This window comes from Solanum dulcamara, chromosome 5 (genome assembly GCF_947179165.1).
Source record: "Solanum dulcamara chromosome 5, daSolDulc1.2, whole genome shotgun sequence".
NCBI lineage: Eukaryota > Viridiplantae > Streptophyta > Magnoliopsida > Solanales > Solanaceae > Solanum > Solanum dulcamara.
The window spans coordinates 49,746,923-49,764,778 of NC_077241.1; the positions used below are offsets into that span (position 1 = coordinate 49,746,923).

The following is a 17,856-nucleotide window of genomic DNA, read 5'->3' on the forward strand; positions in this document are numbered from 1 at the left end:
ATCCTTGTCCACCCTAAAGAGCGTTTATCACTCCCTCTGGTCCGTATTAAGATGGTGTTTGGATTCACTTATTTTAAGTATTTTTATTTTTATAATATTATTTTTTGTGATGTTAGAGAAATATAAAAAGTGTTTTTAAGCATTTATTTTTAGAAAAATCCAATTCTAACACTCTTTAAGTGAATTATTGAGATTATTTTCTAGTTTAAAATAAATGACTTTATAAAAATTCAAGAGAATTGTTTGGATTTTTTTTTCATATTTAATGAAGTTCTTAATTACTTTACAATTTTAAAAGAATAATTTAAGAATAATAAAAATATAATAATAAAATATAGTTTTTAATTTTTGTCTTTAAATATTTTTCTTAAGAGAAAAAATGTCGTAGAGAGAATTATAATTAAAACGGAAAAGGTCAAAAATGTTATTAATCTATGTGCAATGAACAAAAATGTCCTTAATTGATAATTTGGTCCAAAAATGTCTCTGCCTTTAATAGTTTGGTCCAATAAATGTCGTTATTGTTACTTTAATGGATCAAAAATGCCCATTTTCAAATATATATATTATTTCTTTTCTTTTTAAATACATTCTTTTCCTCTGATGATTTTTTTAATTAGAAAAATATTTACCCTAGTCTGGAAAGTGAATCAAAGCGGATGGTCCTACCCGAAAAAAAGAAGCGACTACCTTACTTAAACAATTATCAGATCGATCCTTGAAGGACAAGATCTTTTTTTATGGTTGACACCTCTGGTCTATTCTGCACTCCCCTAGCAGCATTCATCAGTCTGAACATTGGAACAGTAACAAGAAAAATGCCCCACTCCTCCATATTCATAACAGTTACCAGATCCCCTCTGCTGAGCTGAGCGAATAAGTCTACTTCAAAGTGGATTTGTTGTGCGAAGAGTGCGTTATGACCCGTGGCCGCCTGCCCGATAGTAGTAGCTTCCTCCTCTCGCCGTCCTGCCTCGAGTGGAGTGACGAAAGAGAGTATGGGTTCATGGACGAAAGGAGTTTGATTTCGCCTAAAGATCATAGTCAAAATCTATGAGTGACAGCTCGAAGAAAGGGCCCCTCCCTAGCCCCTTTTCAAATAAATATATTATTTCTTTTCTTTTTAAATATATTATTTTCCTATGACAATTTTTTTAATTAGAAAAATATTTATCCTACTTCAATTCGTAAAAAATATTAAGAAACAAATATTTTCTATTTTATTACAATTTTTTTATCGTTATCTACATTAAAATTAATGACGGAGTTACTATGACGACATATAATAATTACCATGAGGGAATTTTGATTAAAAAATTAATTTTAAAGAATCCTATTCTTGTTTCTTTTCTTTAAATTCATTTTAACTAATAAATATAGTAAAACCTCTATAAATGCATAAGATTGAGATCGGAAAAAAATATTCATTTATCGAGATTATTAGTTTATCGATAAATACATAAAATATTTATTTATCTATAAATAAATATTTATTATTTAGAGAGTATTTTGCAGTATGTGCCATAAGAAAGAAAAAATATATTTGAACTAAGAATTTCAAAAGTTTAAATCTAGGAAACTAAAATATGTAGTCTTTGCATATTTATTATTTAAATTTAGGAAAGCTAAACGAATTTAGTGAAATTTAATGTTTCTAATTTTATTCATGTCTATAGAATGTGAAGAGATTTTATGTTAACTATAAAAGGAAAAAACTAGATGTTTAAAAATCATAATCCAAATATAATGTCTTCTCATCATTTGAAAGACGTACAAAAATCATCTTTATCCAATAGTTATTGGTTTAGTATTATTGACTGATTAAATATATATAAATTCTTGATGTATTCTAATAATTATTACTTTATATTTTTTTGGGCCTTTAATACTTTATTTTTAATTATTATCTAATGCATTTAGCGAGAATATTACTTTAATATAACTGACCCAAGTCGGGACTGGAGAAAAATATTCATTTAGTGAGATTATTATTTTATCGAGGTTTTACTGTAAGTATGGAATAATCTTTTTTCTTCTTAATCTAATTTTAACAATTAAAATAGAATAACTTCATGTACCTTTTTAACTCATAATATAAGTCATATATATAAAATTATAGTAACTTCATCACTAATTTTGATTATGATAACAATTAAAAAATAACATTTTTGACCCATTAAATAGCAATGAAGATATTTTTTAACCAAATCATCAACTGAGAATATACTTATTCATTTTTACATAATTTAAAAATATTTTAAACCTTTTTGGGTAATTAAAATTACTCCTAGACGATTATGTTAGGAGTAGCATACATCAAAGTGATAAATTCTAATAATGAGGTTAGGTGGGTAATGTAGTGTAGTCATTGCCCAGAAAAAAACAAAAGAAGGTGGACGTGGTGAGCCAAGTATTATAGTAGTACATGTGATGACTGAAGGTTTTTTTTTTTCTTTTCTGATAAAACATTTTTTAGAATTGGAGAAAGCCAACTAGTCCTATTAGAGTAATAGTAGTTTGTTTTCTGGTGGGAGAGTACTAAACAGCACAAGATAGCATCAAATCAAGAGCCAAACCTCAGCAGATGTAAGTATCCATTTTTCATTACCCAAATCAAATCAAAACCTCTCATCCCTTTCACTACCTTATTACGTATTTCTTTCAACTTTTCATTCAAACATTACTTTTATTCTTATTATCCTTTAGGTCAAATATTGCTTGCTTGGATCTTGTAATTTTTTCCCCAATTTGTATAAACTTTGTAAAATTCTACTGTGTTCTGTGCAAAAGGGCTTGATTTTGTGCTATTGTTCTTGTATATTTGCTTGCTGCTGCATTTAACTTTTGGAAACCGTGATTTGGGCAGTTCTTTTCCCGAATCTTGTGTAAAGTTTTGTTATATTAATTTCAAATGTAAAAGTATAAAAATAAATAACAAATTTCAAATGCAAAATTCTTCGTTTGAGTGGTTGAGCCTATTTATAGTTATTTCTCATGTATCTTAGTTTTAGAGGAATACAAAAAAGCTATGCAATAAAAGTCAAGTTATTTGATTATTTGAAGCAATTTTCGGATGAAGCCTAAAGAAAGTAGTCTTGAAGACAGTTTAAAGATTAAAGCTTCTTTTCATTCTCACATGTTCTGGTTATCTGAATCTAAAGTTTAAGCATATATTCTTCATACATTGTAGTAACATTTTTTAATTATTAAACAAATTTAGTTAATAAAGGAAAAAAAAATGTTTCCACTTCTATATGGTCTAGAGTACTCTTTGATCTCTGTTGCTTCTGTTTGGAGACATTCTGTGTTATGAACACCTGGAAAAGAATGAAAGTCTGACAGTATGAGCCAGAGTTCTTCTACTCATCAGTCCTCACTACTCCTCTTGGATCTATTTCTCGTGCAATGTGAGCTCATAGTTGATAGACCTAATAGATATGTGCCCTTAGTATACAAAGAGCTAGATCAGCTCATTGGGTTGACCACTAATTTGCTTGTTACTTCTTATTGTGTTGTAGTGAAAGAGTTGGTAGAGGGGAACAGATATTTCTTATTGGCGGACTCTGGTGCTCATTTAGTTGATAAGGAGAATATCTAAACATCACTATCTGTTGGTGTTCTTCAATTTTGGCAGAAGCACTAATCATTAATAAGTAGTCATCATATTCAGTTTCCTATTGCTAGCCTGTCCTTGAGTGATTGTTATGTCTATGACCTCTAAATTTATGTAAGTCAGCCTTATTCTTCCTTGTTAATGTGTGGATTTTGCTGCCATTTAATCAGGTAACTTCAGTCTAGAGAGCTATAGTGTATTACAGTAGCATAGAGGTTTTCCATATATTTGGCGTAAAGCTTCTAGAGCATCGGTTTTGAAGAGGATGCTAAGTTTCTCGAAGAAAGGTGGCCCTGGAAAAGAAGGTCAATCTTTTGCACCTTTGTTCGTGAGTTGCTCATCTATGTGGAATTCCAGTGACCAACCAGAACATGCTCCCTCTAAGAAACTGACTGGAGTGGAATCTGCATTGAAACATCACTCTGATAATAAGAAATCAGAATGTCAGTTCCAAGATCAGGATTCAACTTCTACTCTGTCAACTGGTCAATCTAATCATGTGGAGGCCGCAATGGGAAAAAGCAAAACTGTTCTTCAAAATGTTGCAGCTCATCCAGGTATAAAATGAATGAACTGAAATATAATCTCTTCTTAAGCTTCAATACTCTTGGATAGGGTGCTCAAAAGGTTAACAATTTGAGACCTCACCTCCTATGTAAGAAAGGTTAGATGAATTTATTCACCTTTGCGGTGAAAATCTCAGAATATAAGTAACTCAAATAATGTTCTTATCAATATAACCCCAAATAAGCTTTAGCAGGATATTTAGTTTTTCATATTTGTGATACATATTTTTTATATGTACGCTGACATCAGTTCCATGATGTTCTTCCACATAGGTTGGGGTGGAATTTATGAGGTGCAAGCCGAGAGTGGAACAAATGCATCCCTATCAGGCAAAAGTGCCACCAACACTCTTCCTCAGCCGCAAGTGCATCATAATCATCCAAACGTCAGTAATCATTTTTACTTATTTTCATCTTCTATGTAGACTGGTTGCTGGAATACCTTGATCTCAATTTGTTACATGCATTTCCATATAGTTACTGTCATCCACCTATATTTATCTCTCTTTTTTTCCTTTTTTTACTATTTGTCTTCCACTGTCTCTATCGTGACTTTGGTTTTGGTGTGTGTGTGTGGAATTAATTACTCTTAAGTCCAAAACATCTCTCTCTCTCTCTAACTTCTTTCTTTTGTTTCCTTTTCCTGTTCTTGCTTCTGGTGTCCTCACCAGAGGAAGGGGATTGATAAAAAAAATCTGGTTTCAATGAAAGTGCTCCATTCTCTAAATTTAGCATTTTTTCACTATTCCAAGTCACTAAAACTCAGTAAATTACTGAGTGGCTCTGGTTGTTGGTGAATATAGGTTGTACCACATTGAAACTAAGTTTGTTTCCCAAAAGGAACAAAAGAAGAAAGAAAAAGAGGGGAAAAAATAGATGCATTATGTGGAGTGCAGTTTAGCATTCAGCAATTCACATGAAAAGATTATAAAGGCAAAATGACTTCTAAAATTAATCAATCACTTTTTCTTCCAGGCTTGCCTATCCTACCCTTTGGCTGACACTTACTTTGGAAGGCTCGTGGTTGCTTATGGATCAAATGCCTTCGTACGTAATCTTGACTACATGTTATTTACCTTCAAATATTTATAAGATTGCTGTCCGTATCTTTTGTGTTTTCTTTTTTTGATTCAAAATCCAAAATATAAGGTTGCTGGAGTGAGAGTCAATTTGGGCTAGATTATCTCTGCAGCTCTGCTTGATGTTGCCAATGTCATTGTCTCACCTTTTCATATTCCATGTCAAAATGTTTATTTTTCTGTATTCATCTTTTTCTTTTTTTTTTCCTTAGATCTGTGTGGCATTTGGTGCTTGTCACAAATTCTTTTGTTTGTTAGCAAGTAATTATCAAACTTGGTGCAAATTTTATATATGGTACATCATCCTAAGAGGGATAGTGAAGCTAAAACTGATCACCTTTGATGTACTGTTCTTGCTTTCATTATAACCTGAGAATGACTCGAGGTAGAGGAGGAGATAGCCATTTGGTGATTGAGTTCCAGTTTTTGAAGTTTATCGACTTATCAAGTATCTTTGGACACTCATCATTTACTAATTTGTCTTTGTTTTCTCACTAAACCTAGAGTTCCTGATACTATGAGATTTATCAGCCACTAACAAGCTGAAAGTAATTTAGACTGCATGGAATTATTGAAGTTACATTATTGCATTACTGTATAGTGTATAATCTCCATATAGGCCTGCCATCTAAAATACTAATTAGGTTGCAATACTTGGTAAGTTGGAAAAGTGATATTTTCTCTACTATGTCTATCTTACTCCTTCCATTTCCTTTTATGTGTCTTAGTTTGATTAGTACAAAGTTTAAGAATGTAAAACACTTGAATCTTGTTTAAAAGTACGACATTACTACTATATACTAGGGAGAATAGCACCTTTTTTTTGGGTCCTCACATGAAATTCTTGTCACTTTTTACTCTTAATTGATGTTCTCTTCACTTTCTAAGTCCTCGTACATTTTGGTAATTTTAATGACTTCTACATGCCACTAAAAGTGATTCTATTAAGCAAAAGGTGAAAGGATCCCACAAGCACACTCATACGTATTTGAGTCTTTCTTTTATGTTGATATGTTATTTAACTTATTTCAAATGATATTTTTCCTTGAGAATTTATTATAGACATGTGAAAAATTATCCTTAAATACATTTCTTTCTTAATATAGGCTTAGTTATTGAATTAATATTGTTCTTTTAATTTTATTTATTGATGTTATGTTCCATTTATCATTTGCTATTTAAAATTTTTATTCATCGATTAAACGTAAAGTTTATATTTTTTAATTTACTCTTGTAATTATATGTTGTACATTTTAGAAACACAAGTAATAAACAAGATTCTACCTAAGGTGGGATTAATTTTTAAATTAAAAGAATAAATACAAATAACTTGTATCATTGTCAAAGACTTTAAAAATGTGTCAAAATGTAAATAATAATGTCTCAATTGAAAAATAAATTTCAGTGTACAATAGTTAATCAATCTAAATTTATGTGATTCCACTTTTAACGTAAAATTTACCTAATTAATAACTATATTAAAAGTGGTGTTCAATACATTATTTTCATATATATATATATATATATATATATATATAATGAAAATTCTTTTAAAATGGGTGTAGGGGAAGGGTAAAATAGGGAAGAAGTTTACAAGGTGGAGAATCAAATCCTCACCAATAAGGTAAAAGTTCAGATAGCCAACCAACTGAATTAGTGAGATTTCTCTTCTAAAAAATATTTGAAAGAAGTCAAGAACTGTAGTTGGTGAAAATACAATTTGATCTACATATTGTAACAATACTAAACAATTGTAGAAAGCATATTTTTTACTGTTAATATTAAAATATTTTGCGAAATATGGAATAATCAATAATTGATATAATTTAGGATAAAATAGTTAAGTTCAAGAAATATGTTAGCTCATATGAGTTCAATTCAGAGAAGCAAATGAAACTAATTTTACATATGCTAAAGCTCAATTTGGATTTTAGGAGACTATAATCTCAAAACATTCAGTAAAATAGAAATTAGAAGAGTTTTCATGCATGCATTTGTTTATTTTTTTAAAAATAAAAAGTCTAATATACAAATTAAGAAAAATGTTCTCATTTAACTTCCCAATACCTTTTTCTACATTAATATTTTAGAAGTCTTTAGAAAGTGTCAAATTGATGATACAAAAACAAAGGAGTAAGGGCGGTAAATTTTTTGAAATATTTGTAAATTTAATTTTGAAGTTGGTTGCGGCTCGGGCTTAGAATGGGCCAAATGACAATAGAATGGAAAGTATTCTTTGAATCATGTGATCTTAAATGTCATGTCATTCCCATAAAGGAGTGTCATTAGGGGTGAAATGTGTCGTGCTTTCTCAGTCGAGCTCATTACATGGGGCTTGCCTAGTGTAGTTACCTCTCCTGCTTGGTTTGCGGACCTATTACAGTAGAGCGGGTTTACCCTGTGCTCAACCGAAGGGTAGTGGTCATGGGTTCCCTTATCATAAAAAAATGGAAATATTGGAAAAAAACTTAAAAGGAAAAGTAAGACATTCTTTTTTAAATAGACTTAAGGAAAAGTAAAGACACATAAATTTGCGACAAATGATGCACCAAAACAGATAGAGTATCTTTATTAAGCACAAGAAACCAAAACAAATCTGATCTGTGGAGAAACAAATGATGCACCAAAACAGGTCTCTTTGATGATGTCCAGCATCCTCTTACCATGTGAACTTTGTGATTTGCAAAACCTATCGAATGCAACACATGACTAACTTATGCCATCTCTTCCGAGCAACTAGCAGTTGTTTGTGCCAGTTATTCAATAGCAGAGAGTAGCAATTCATCCAGTCATCTTTATTACAAAGGAAGAGCTCTTCTTCTCATTTATTGCTGTGTGGAGCTCCTTGGTCTTCAACTTAAATGAAAAATTAGAATCTGTTTCACTTGGCAATGCATTTGTTGCTGTTAATACATTACTCTTTTCGATGTTGGCTTTATCTAGATTTATCCTCAAATGGTTGGTGTCACCTCTACAAGAGTTGCACTTCCTCTTGAATGCACAGAGAGCTTGCCCATCTATGTGAATGCGAAACAATACAGTGCTATCCTCAAAAGGCGACAAGTCCGTGCCAAGCTAGACGCTCAAAATATGCTTGTCAAAGACAGAAAGGTACGTCCATCCAATATAATACTCTTGCACTTGCTAATAATGAAATTGTGGTCTTATCCCATCTTTTGTATGACAGCCATATCTTCACGAGTCTCGACATCGACACGCGATGAAGAGAGCTAGGGGTTCTGGAGGGCGCTTTTTGAACACAAAGAATATGCAGCAATCCAACCCTTCATCTCCAAAGTACGATAGAAATATCTTTAAGCGACAGGCAGGTGGCAACTTATCTAGTTCCATGGTTCAGCACTCAGAAAGTGGTAGTTGGGGGACTTCCACCCAATCTGGTTCTGATGTGACAAGTATCTTCAGTGATGATAACATGTTCCAGCAACCAGAGTTCAGAGTCTCTGGCTTCCCTTTTCACATGCAGGAAGCTGAAGACTTCATGCATGTTGGAACCTGACAGCACACTTGTGTTATCCATGGTGGCGGTGCCAATACAGGCTGCATTACAAATGCATTCTTATTGGTGCACACAAATGGATAATCGGCAGTTCATCCTTGGCTATGTTACTCTTCCTTTTCCTGAATTGAAATCATTAACACTTTTTCCTAAGCTTTGGTCGTGGTATGGTATATGGTTCATGGTTAATGACAAAAAGAGCGCAGGTTGGTGCTGCACGTCATCAAGATGGGCAAGGAAAAGAGAAAGTATGTTGTTCTTAATCAGAAATAAAGGAGATTACGGCTGTTTTCTCATTTTTCTTGATCCAGCATGTATGGATCATCTTGCACTTCTAAGTCTACTTGTTACTGTTATTTGCATATGTGGTTTTTTCAATGTACTGTGCTTTGTATTGTCTCATTGTTAATAAGTTTAACTCGGGCTTTGTACAACAAGTTGAACTGATTGATTCATTTTCCTGCTTAGTACATAGACTTCTGAGGTTGTGCAACATACATTATCTTGATGAGGGGTGCTAATTGCACAGAATTTGGCAGGGTTTTAATTTAGTAAACTTTACCTAAATCTCATAATGGAAAAGTCTAATTAATATGCATCTCTCATCGTACCAAAATTATTTGATTTCCTCTTTTTTTCAGTTTTGCTGATACATTAGTTATGTATATGATACATCAACTTTAGCTGTAAAATAATTAATGCAGATCATCTATTTATGGATAGTATCTTAATATAAGGTATGATTGGCTCTTTAAATCAATTATTGATTTAATTAATGAGATTAATTGGTTAAAAAAAGCAACGGTTGTGTACATGAAGATTCAAGTCAAAAAATAGAGCATTAATTCAAATCAAAGTCGATTTTTTTTCTTTTTTCAGTTTTGCTGATACATTAGTTATGTATCTGATACATCATCTTTAATTGTAGAATAGTTAATGCATATCAGCTATTTATGGATAGTATCTTAATATAAGGTATGGTTGGTTCTTTAAATCAATTACTGATCTAATTAATGTGATTAATTTGTTAAAAAAAGCAACGGTTATGTTAATAAACATTCAAGCCAAAAAACAGAGCATCGTCTCGAATGGAAAAAATAGAACATCAATTCAAATAAAAAGTCGATTTTGACCTTTTTTTCAGTTTTGCTGATACATAAGTTATGTATCTGATACATTAACTTTAGCTGTACAATAGTTAATGCACATCAGCTATTTATGGATAGTATCTTAATATAAGGTATGATTGGTTCTTTAAATGAATTACTGATCTAATTAATGAGATTAATTGGTTAAAAAAAGCAACGGTTGTGTACATGAAGATTCAAGTCAAAAAATAGAGCATCAATTCAAATCAAAGTCGATTTTTTTTTCTTTTTTCAATTTTGCTGATACATTAGTTATGTATCTGATACATCAAGGGGAAAAAATCGGGTCGCATCATCATCTTTCTCTCTCTACAATATCTCTCTAGCAAAAAGCTCCCAATAAGGGCACTTAAGTCACAAATACAAAAATGGGGGGGGGGGGGGAACCACCTCCTAATGCTGAACATTTCGTTCGAAAGATAGGATCGTAGATCCTGTCGATACGAACGTAACGCAAGTTACGACGACCCGAGGGTCCAAACACAGCTCCTCCAATTCACCAAACACTGATGTGATCACTATACACATATCTGAGGAGGAGCTGCGAGCAGCACACAAAATCATTGCTTTGCACAAAGATGGATTGATTCGAGTCTCAAGAGTGGGTGCAAATGATTCATCATCACTTGGACTACATACAATCAAAAAATTAGAACAAATTACATCACCGGTTGTGAGCACTGAATTTTCAAAATTTGAGCTGAAGAACACAGTCTCGCCGGACAAGCGAATTGAAATTCGAACAAGTTCCGGCGACATTCGAGACGTCGGACCCACTGGGGTTTGTTCTCCTGGTCAAGACGCGTCCAATGGTACAAGTTTCACCGACGTTGGAATCGCCGGCGAAAACTTCAATGTCGGCGTCGGAGCTCCGGCAAGTATATCCCATCAAAATCAATGCCAACATGCTAAGCTCGATGAGGAGAACCTTTCAGGCATCAAGAACCAGCTCGAATTTCAACCACAGGCTTCGAATATCCATTTGGCTAATGAACGAGAAGAGGTCGCTGGACCTCTGGTTAACCAATTGAGCCAAGACCAACGCCAAAAGGTGCGGGACAGTGTAGAGAAGCTTCCTAGCTATATGGCTAGTCTCGAATCACTACCAAAAGATTCAAATTTGAAAAGTCGTCAAGGCGACAATCGTGATGAGACTGCCGGAGCTCTGGTGAACAAAATGCTGAGACACCAATGCCAAAATGTTCCCAAGGCTGTTGTGACGCTTACTACACAAACCACTGACCCCAAATTATCTTCAAAAAGTCGTCAAGACTTTTCCGAAGGAGATTATCACAGTCATAGTGGTATTCGAATTGAGGAACCTACATTGGATAATGATCACCATCAGTACCTTGATGATTGTAGTCAATCCCACAATAATCAAATAACTTGCAATGATCCAATGCCAAAAAACTTGAACCATATCTGCAGCACTAGTTCGATTACAGGAGCACAAGGTAAGTTCTCTCCTTCTCTTGATTTCAATATGCAGGGTCAGTATGTGTGTTCTCCTAATGACATTCAACTATCTCCTAATCATATTGATCTTCCTAATAATCGTGGGCAAGGTTTGGAAAATAATTTGGTGCCTAGTGCTGATGTGCATCATTATCATACTAATAAGAATAGTGCAGCTGGGCATAATTCTACTTCTATGAATGTTGATGTTAATTTGTTGAAATCCAATGGAGTAAATACACTCCTTGGTACTGCTTCTAACAATCTTATGTAGGGTAATGAGCATAACACTACCAAGCCTAATTCTAATGCTGAGACCCTGGCCACCAACATACTCCAAACTCACAAAACTACAAGTACTCCAAGTACCTTCCCAAAAATATCCTCCAACTTTGATAAGCCTAGCCCCAACAATCAAGTCCCTAAACTTGTTAGTACCCAACCTCAACAACCTGAAAACAACAATAGAAATCCTCAGCGAAATCAATTCCCCAATAGAAAGGAACAAGTCCCTCACCCTTCCCCCTACACTGTGATCCAAACCTTTGCGTCTAAGCTTAGATTAAACCAAGCTAAGAATGACACCCCTCTTGAACTATCTACTCCTATCTATACTACTAGACAAGGGTTACCAGCTGTGATATATGACAATGATGACTTCATGATTAAATTGGCTCAAAGATGCAAATATACTCTTGTTGGGAAATTTAGTAACACCATGCCAAAGGTGGAACTCATAAGAAGAAGCTTCATCCTCCAAACACAGCTTGTGGGAGGTGTTAAAATTGCCCATTTTAATGCAAGGCATGTATGCATTGACCTTGACAATGAAATGGATTACACAACTGTGTGTACCAGGCAAAGGATGACCATTGAAGGGCAAGTTATGAGGATACAAACTTGGACACCAACCTTTAGGCCTGAGGAGGAAACTCCTATAGTTCCTGTGTGGGTAGTACTGCCAGAACTCCCATGGCATTGCTATGTAAAGGAGTTTGTTACTACACTATTGGCCCCTGTTGGAAAAGTCCTCTTTATGGATGCTGCCTCTATCCAAAAGACAAGAGGAAGTACTGCCAAGGTGAGATTTCAAATCAACCTTACCCAGGAGAGGCCTCATCATGTCTGGCTTGGCTATGACAAAAGAGATCCAACTATTGGAAGATGGCAAGAACTACTATATGAGAATGTCCCTGAATATTGCATGTATTGCAAGCATCAGGGGCATATGGTGCATGTCTGCAACATAAGAAAAAGAGATGAAGAACAAAAGAACAGGAAAGAAGCAGAAAATAAAAAGAAAACCAAGAGCCATGATGAGAAAGACAAAAGAGAACAAGTTTATCCACCACCTGCCAACCTACAGGTGCACAACAATCCTTCAACAACCAAAGTACCACAACAGCCATAAAACACTATGACTAGCAAGGAGGACAATGGTTGGCAAACTCAAAGAAGAAAACAGAACAAAGGACCTACCAATGTGCAGCAGCACCAAGACATCAGAACCACATGAGCACTACTCAAAGGTAAGTATGTACCAGTGCAGCAAGTCAATGCTGATCCAGGTAAGAATGCTACTCCTACTCCTACTTCCAATGTTCATGTTGATCTTGTTATGCAAGATCAACCCACTAACCAAGGTGTAGGAGATACAAACAACCAAAGGAACTCAATAGTGAAGAGTTCATCAGTAAGGCAAGCAAGTACTACAACTGAGAGACAAGGTATTGACTTATCTCTCCCACAAACCCCTTCCCCTCATATTGGATGAACAAGTAATATCTTAACAAGTACTACTCAAAGGACCAATGTTGCAAGGGACTCAGGTATTGACTCTACTAGCCCAATCCCCAGGATGCCCCCAATTTTTAATGCTGTTGCTATTATTGATCCTGAAGTTGTTAGGGGGCAGGATGGAAGTGAAAAGGAGGCACACTCTAACCTGCATAAAGGGGTAACCATAAGGGGAAGGGATTTGTCTAATGTTTTGCATGAGAACCAAAACACTGACCCTAGGAGTGACTCTAGAGCCACTGCAACCACTGAGCACAACAATATCAATGATCCAGCCCAACCTGAAAATGCTAAAAGAAATGGTACTGCACAGGATTCTACTTTGCCAACTCCTAAAGGCTCTATGGCTAAAGACTTGGGGTCACTTGCTAGCACCAGTTCCAAGTACTCTACTGCAAAGAGTAACAAGTTAAGTAAGAAAAGGAGGGATGCTATCAAGAAGAAAATTGATGAAAAAAATCATGCTGAGGGAGTTCCTAAGTTTTGTCACAGCATGACTATGCAACAAACTCATCAGCCTTGCCAACAATTTGTAATTGATGATGATCAAGTGGGAATGGATATCACTACCCTCCAAGCACATTGCATTCTCACAACTCCCATCCAGTCAACAGGTGTCAATACTGAAACACATACTAATGTAGCCAAGGCTAACTATACTCTCAACATTGAGGTTGATGAATATGTAGTGTGTGTATCTGAGAATGAAGAAGATAGTGATTATCAACCAATGACTGACTATGAGGATGAGGATGCTGTGAATGAACAATTGATTAAGGCTTTCAGCCCATCCAGGGATAAGGTGTATGAGGATGAGGTCCAACAGGTTGCTAAGTCCAAGGGATTCTTTGATGAATATAGGGTCACTCATTCTGAAGATGAGGAAGACTATGACCATTGGAAAGAGGCACAACAAGAAGATCAACTGGAGGCATTCAGATCCACAGTGACAACTTTATTGTAGAGGGAAAGTCAGCAAGACAAGAAGGAGAATGATCCACCCTCTAAAAGTAAGCGAACAAAGAAGAAGACTAAGAAAAGTATCATCAACAGTTCTGATAAGGTTGTTCTCAACAGTAACATCAACACTAGGTCCAAAGCTCACAAACCTTAATGATTAGTACAATTTGCTAGAATGCATGAATTATTAATACTCAAGGGGCCCTTGATAGGCTACAAAAGTTGAAAGATCTCCATAAGTTGTCTATTATAGCAGTGCTGGAACCATTCTCCAACAAATCCCAAATTGAATTCCACAGAATTCAGCTAGGTATGGATAATGTTATGTCTAACTCCAACAGCAAAATCTGGTTATTTTGGAACAAAGACATTGTATGCAACATTGTTGACCAGGATGAACAACAAATGACTTGTGACATTACTCATGCGGCTTGTCCTAATAGCTACCTCATTACCTTTGTATATGCAAAATGTAAGGACTATATGAGAAGAGACTTATGGGATAAGATGCTGCAATTCTCCAGTAAGGAGAAGCCTTGGTGCACTATTGGAGACTTCAATGTTATTACAGATGTTGAAGAAAAGATGGGGGGCCAGCCATACAATGTGACCAAGAGATTTGAGTTTATTAGTGTGATAGAAGCTTGTGGACTCACTGATCTGGGGTTCTGTGGGCAGAAGTTCACCTGGTGCAACAATACAGACAAAGATGCTAGGATTTGGAAAAGACTTGACAGGGCCATGGTTAATGAATCTTGGTTAGAAGTCATGCCTGTAACAACTGTCAATCACTTGGTCTCCACTGGATCTGACCACTGTCCTCTACTACTTTTAAGCATGGCAAAACAAGGTAATGTTATCAAGTATTTTAAATTTCTAAACTGCTGGAAAGACAATGTTAATTTCCTTAGCATTGTAAAAGCATGTTGGGACAATCCTGTGGAAGGAAATCCAATGAGAACCTTCCAACAAAAGCTGAAAAGAGTTTCTAATACTCTTAGTAAGTGGTCAAGAAATGAGTTTGGGGACATCTTTACTTCAGTAAAAGAATATGAAGAGCAGGTGAGACAAGCTAAAGAAAAAATAATCAGTGACAATACTGAAGAGAACAGGTCCAAGCTACATCAGATCAATGCTCAGTACATCAGATATCTGAAGATGGAGAAGGCTATCTTAAAGCAGAAAACTCAACTTCATTGGTTCAAAGATGGAGATGCCAATATCGGCTATTTTCATGCTATTATCAGAGGAAGAAGAAGAAAGTTATTCATCCATCAGATTAGTGATGAACATGGCAATACTATTCAAGGTGAAGACAATATTGCAAGACCAACCACAACACACTTTGAAAAAATATTCAGTGGAGAAGAGAGACTGATCAGGGAAGATGTTCTTAAATGCATTCCAAAGATGGTTACAGAAGAGCAGAATGAGAGTCTGCAATCCTTACCTACTATGGATGAGCTGAAGAAAGTTGTATTGTCTATGAGCCCTACATCAGCTGCTGGACCAAATGGAATGAATGGGAAATTCTTTCATTCATGTTGGGATATCATCTATGAAGACCTACTGAGATTAGTCGAGTATTTCTTCAATGGACATGGTATTCCCAAGTTTATTTCTCATGAATGCTTAGCTCTACTTCCTAAGAATGAGCATCCTAACAGCCTCTCAGAATACATGCCTATTTCTCTCATCAACTTCACTAACAAGATCATTTCTAAGTTGATAAGCCTCAGAATTGCTCCAATATTACCTCAGCTAATCTCAGATAATTAATCTGGATTTGGTAAAGGTAGGAGTATTTCTGAGAACATAATGTTAGCTCAAGAAATCATCCACAATATTAAGAGACCAAAGGTCGGGGATAATGTGGTGATAAAGCTAGATATGGCCAAGGCCTATGATAGGGTCTCTTGGTCATTCATTTGTATGGTCATGAGGAAAATGGGGTTTGGAGAAGTGTTGATTGATATGGTTTGGAGGATTATGTCAAATAATTGGTACTCAGTCATTATTAATGGTGCAAGGCATGACTTCTTCCACTCTACAAGAGGACTCAAGCAAGGAGACCCTCTATCCCCTAATTTATTCATCATTGGAGCTGAAGTTTTGTCTAGACTTCTCAACAATCTTCATCACCATTATTTATATACAGGATTCCAGATGGAAAGAAGAGGTCCTCAAGTAAATCACTTGAGTTTTGCAGATGATGTGATCATCTTCACATCTACCACCAACTTCTCACTTACATTGATTACCAAAACTCTTAAACTGTATGAAGCTATTTCAGGACAACTTATCAATAAAGATAAGAGTCAAACCATGATGCCACTGAATACTCCCTCTAATGTGGTGAAAAGGGTCAGCATGATCACATGATACAATTGCACTCATGGCCCAATCACTTACCTAGGCTGTCCCCTATATATAGGAAGACAAAGGATCATATATTTCTCTAGTATGGTTTCTAAGGTTCTAAGCAGAATCAGGGGATGACAGACTAAAATATTAAGCTATGGAGGTAGAGTCACCTTGGTGAAATCAGTGCTGCAATCCATTCCTATACACCTGCTGTCAGCTATCAGTCCTACCAAGACCACCATGAATCAAATCAAAAGACTAATTGCTGACCTCTTTTGGGGATGGGAAACTGAAAGAAGAAAATATCACTGGGCCTCTTGGGATACTCTCAGTTATCCTTATGAGGAGGGTGGTATAGGTGTTAAAAAATTAGAGGATGTGTGCTTATTCTTCCAATATAAACAATGGTGGACTTTCAGATCAAAGAAGACACTATGGGGGGAATTCCTTAAAGCAAAATACTGCCAAAGGGCTCATCCAGTCATAAAGAAGTGGAACACAGGACAGTCCCTCATGTGGAAGCACATGATGAGCAATAAAAGAGATATTGAGCCTCATATACAATGGAGAATCAAGTCTGGAACAAGCAGCTTTTGGTGGGATGATTGGCTAGGGGTAGGTCCATTAGCTTACCACAATGAAAGTCTCCCTAGATTGAATAACACTACTGTCTCTGATCTAATGGAGAATGGAGGATGGAAGGCAGAGAAAGTAAGGAAACATGCACCCCCTCAACTGGTGTGCAAAATTCTCAGCACTCCCATCAGCTATATTCCAACTATGCAGGATTAAGCCATCTAGAAGCCTAACTCTCATGGCAACTTCACTTGTGCATCAGCTTGGGAGTTAGTAAGAAAGAAAAAGACAAGATCTCTCACTAACAACAACATATGGCACAATAACATTCCTTTCAAGGTCTCTTTTCTTTTGTGGAGAGCTTTCAGACTTAAGCTACCCACAAATGACAGAATTATGGCCTTTGGACAGGAGCCTGCTGCATGCTCTTGCTGCTATAGAGCAGGTCTTGATGATGTAGACCATATCCTTGTTTCAGGCTACTTTGCACAACATATTTGGAAGCACTTCTCAGGGTACTGGGGTCTATAACACAACAACACTCCTCTAAAAAACCTATTGATGAGGTGGTGGCTAATCAAAACTAACAATGAGCTTCATAAGTTAGTAATGCAAGCCATCCCTATTTTTGTGTGCTGGAATCTATGGAAGAATAGATGTGCATGCAAGTATGGAGGCAAGAAGTCTAATGCTACTAGAGTAATATTCTCAATATCCAAAGATCTATACATGCTTATCTCTACTGTGTATCCATATATTGATTTGCCAAGTAAGTGGG

At 35.5% G+C, this 17,856-nt stretch overlaps 1 protein-coding gene across 1 annotated transcript; it reads left to right on the forward strand.

The window, feature by feature from the left end:
• The first annotated feature begins 2,451 nt into the window (after positions 1-2,451).
• On the forward strand, positions 2,452-9,251 carry LOC129889200 (nuclear transcription factor Y subunit A-8-like). Its single transcript, XM_055964397.1, has 6 exons — positions 2,452-2,586; positions 3,784-4,170; positions 4,453-4,565; positions 5,155-5,226; positions 8,202-8,369; positions 8,446-9,251. Exons 2-6 carry the CDS (start codon positions 3,879-3,881, stop codon positions 8,773-8,775), a joined length of 975 nt encoding a protein of 324 aa, XP_055820372.1. The 5' UTR covers positions 2,452-2,586; positions 3,784-3,878; the 3' UTR covers positions 8,776-9,251.
• Positions 9,252-17,856: the final 8,605 nt, after the last annotated feature.

Bases quoted from the DNA above. Each gene is read 5' to 3' on its own strand.
- LOC129889200 (XM_055964397.1), top strand. From the start codon at position 3,879: ATGCTAAGTTTCTCGAAGAAAGGTGGCCCTGGAAAAGAAGGTCAATCT. The intron at 5,227-8,201 runs GTACGTAATCTT...GGCTTTATCTAG, and splicing joins CTTATGGATCAAATGCCTTC to ATTTATCCTCAAATGGTTGG. The intron at 8,370-8,445 runs GTACGTCCATCC...TTTGTATGACAG, and splicing joins TGCTTGTCAAAGACAGAAAG to CCATATCTTCACGAGTCTCG.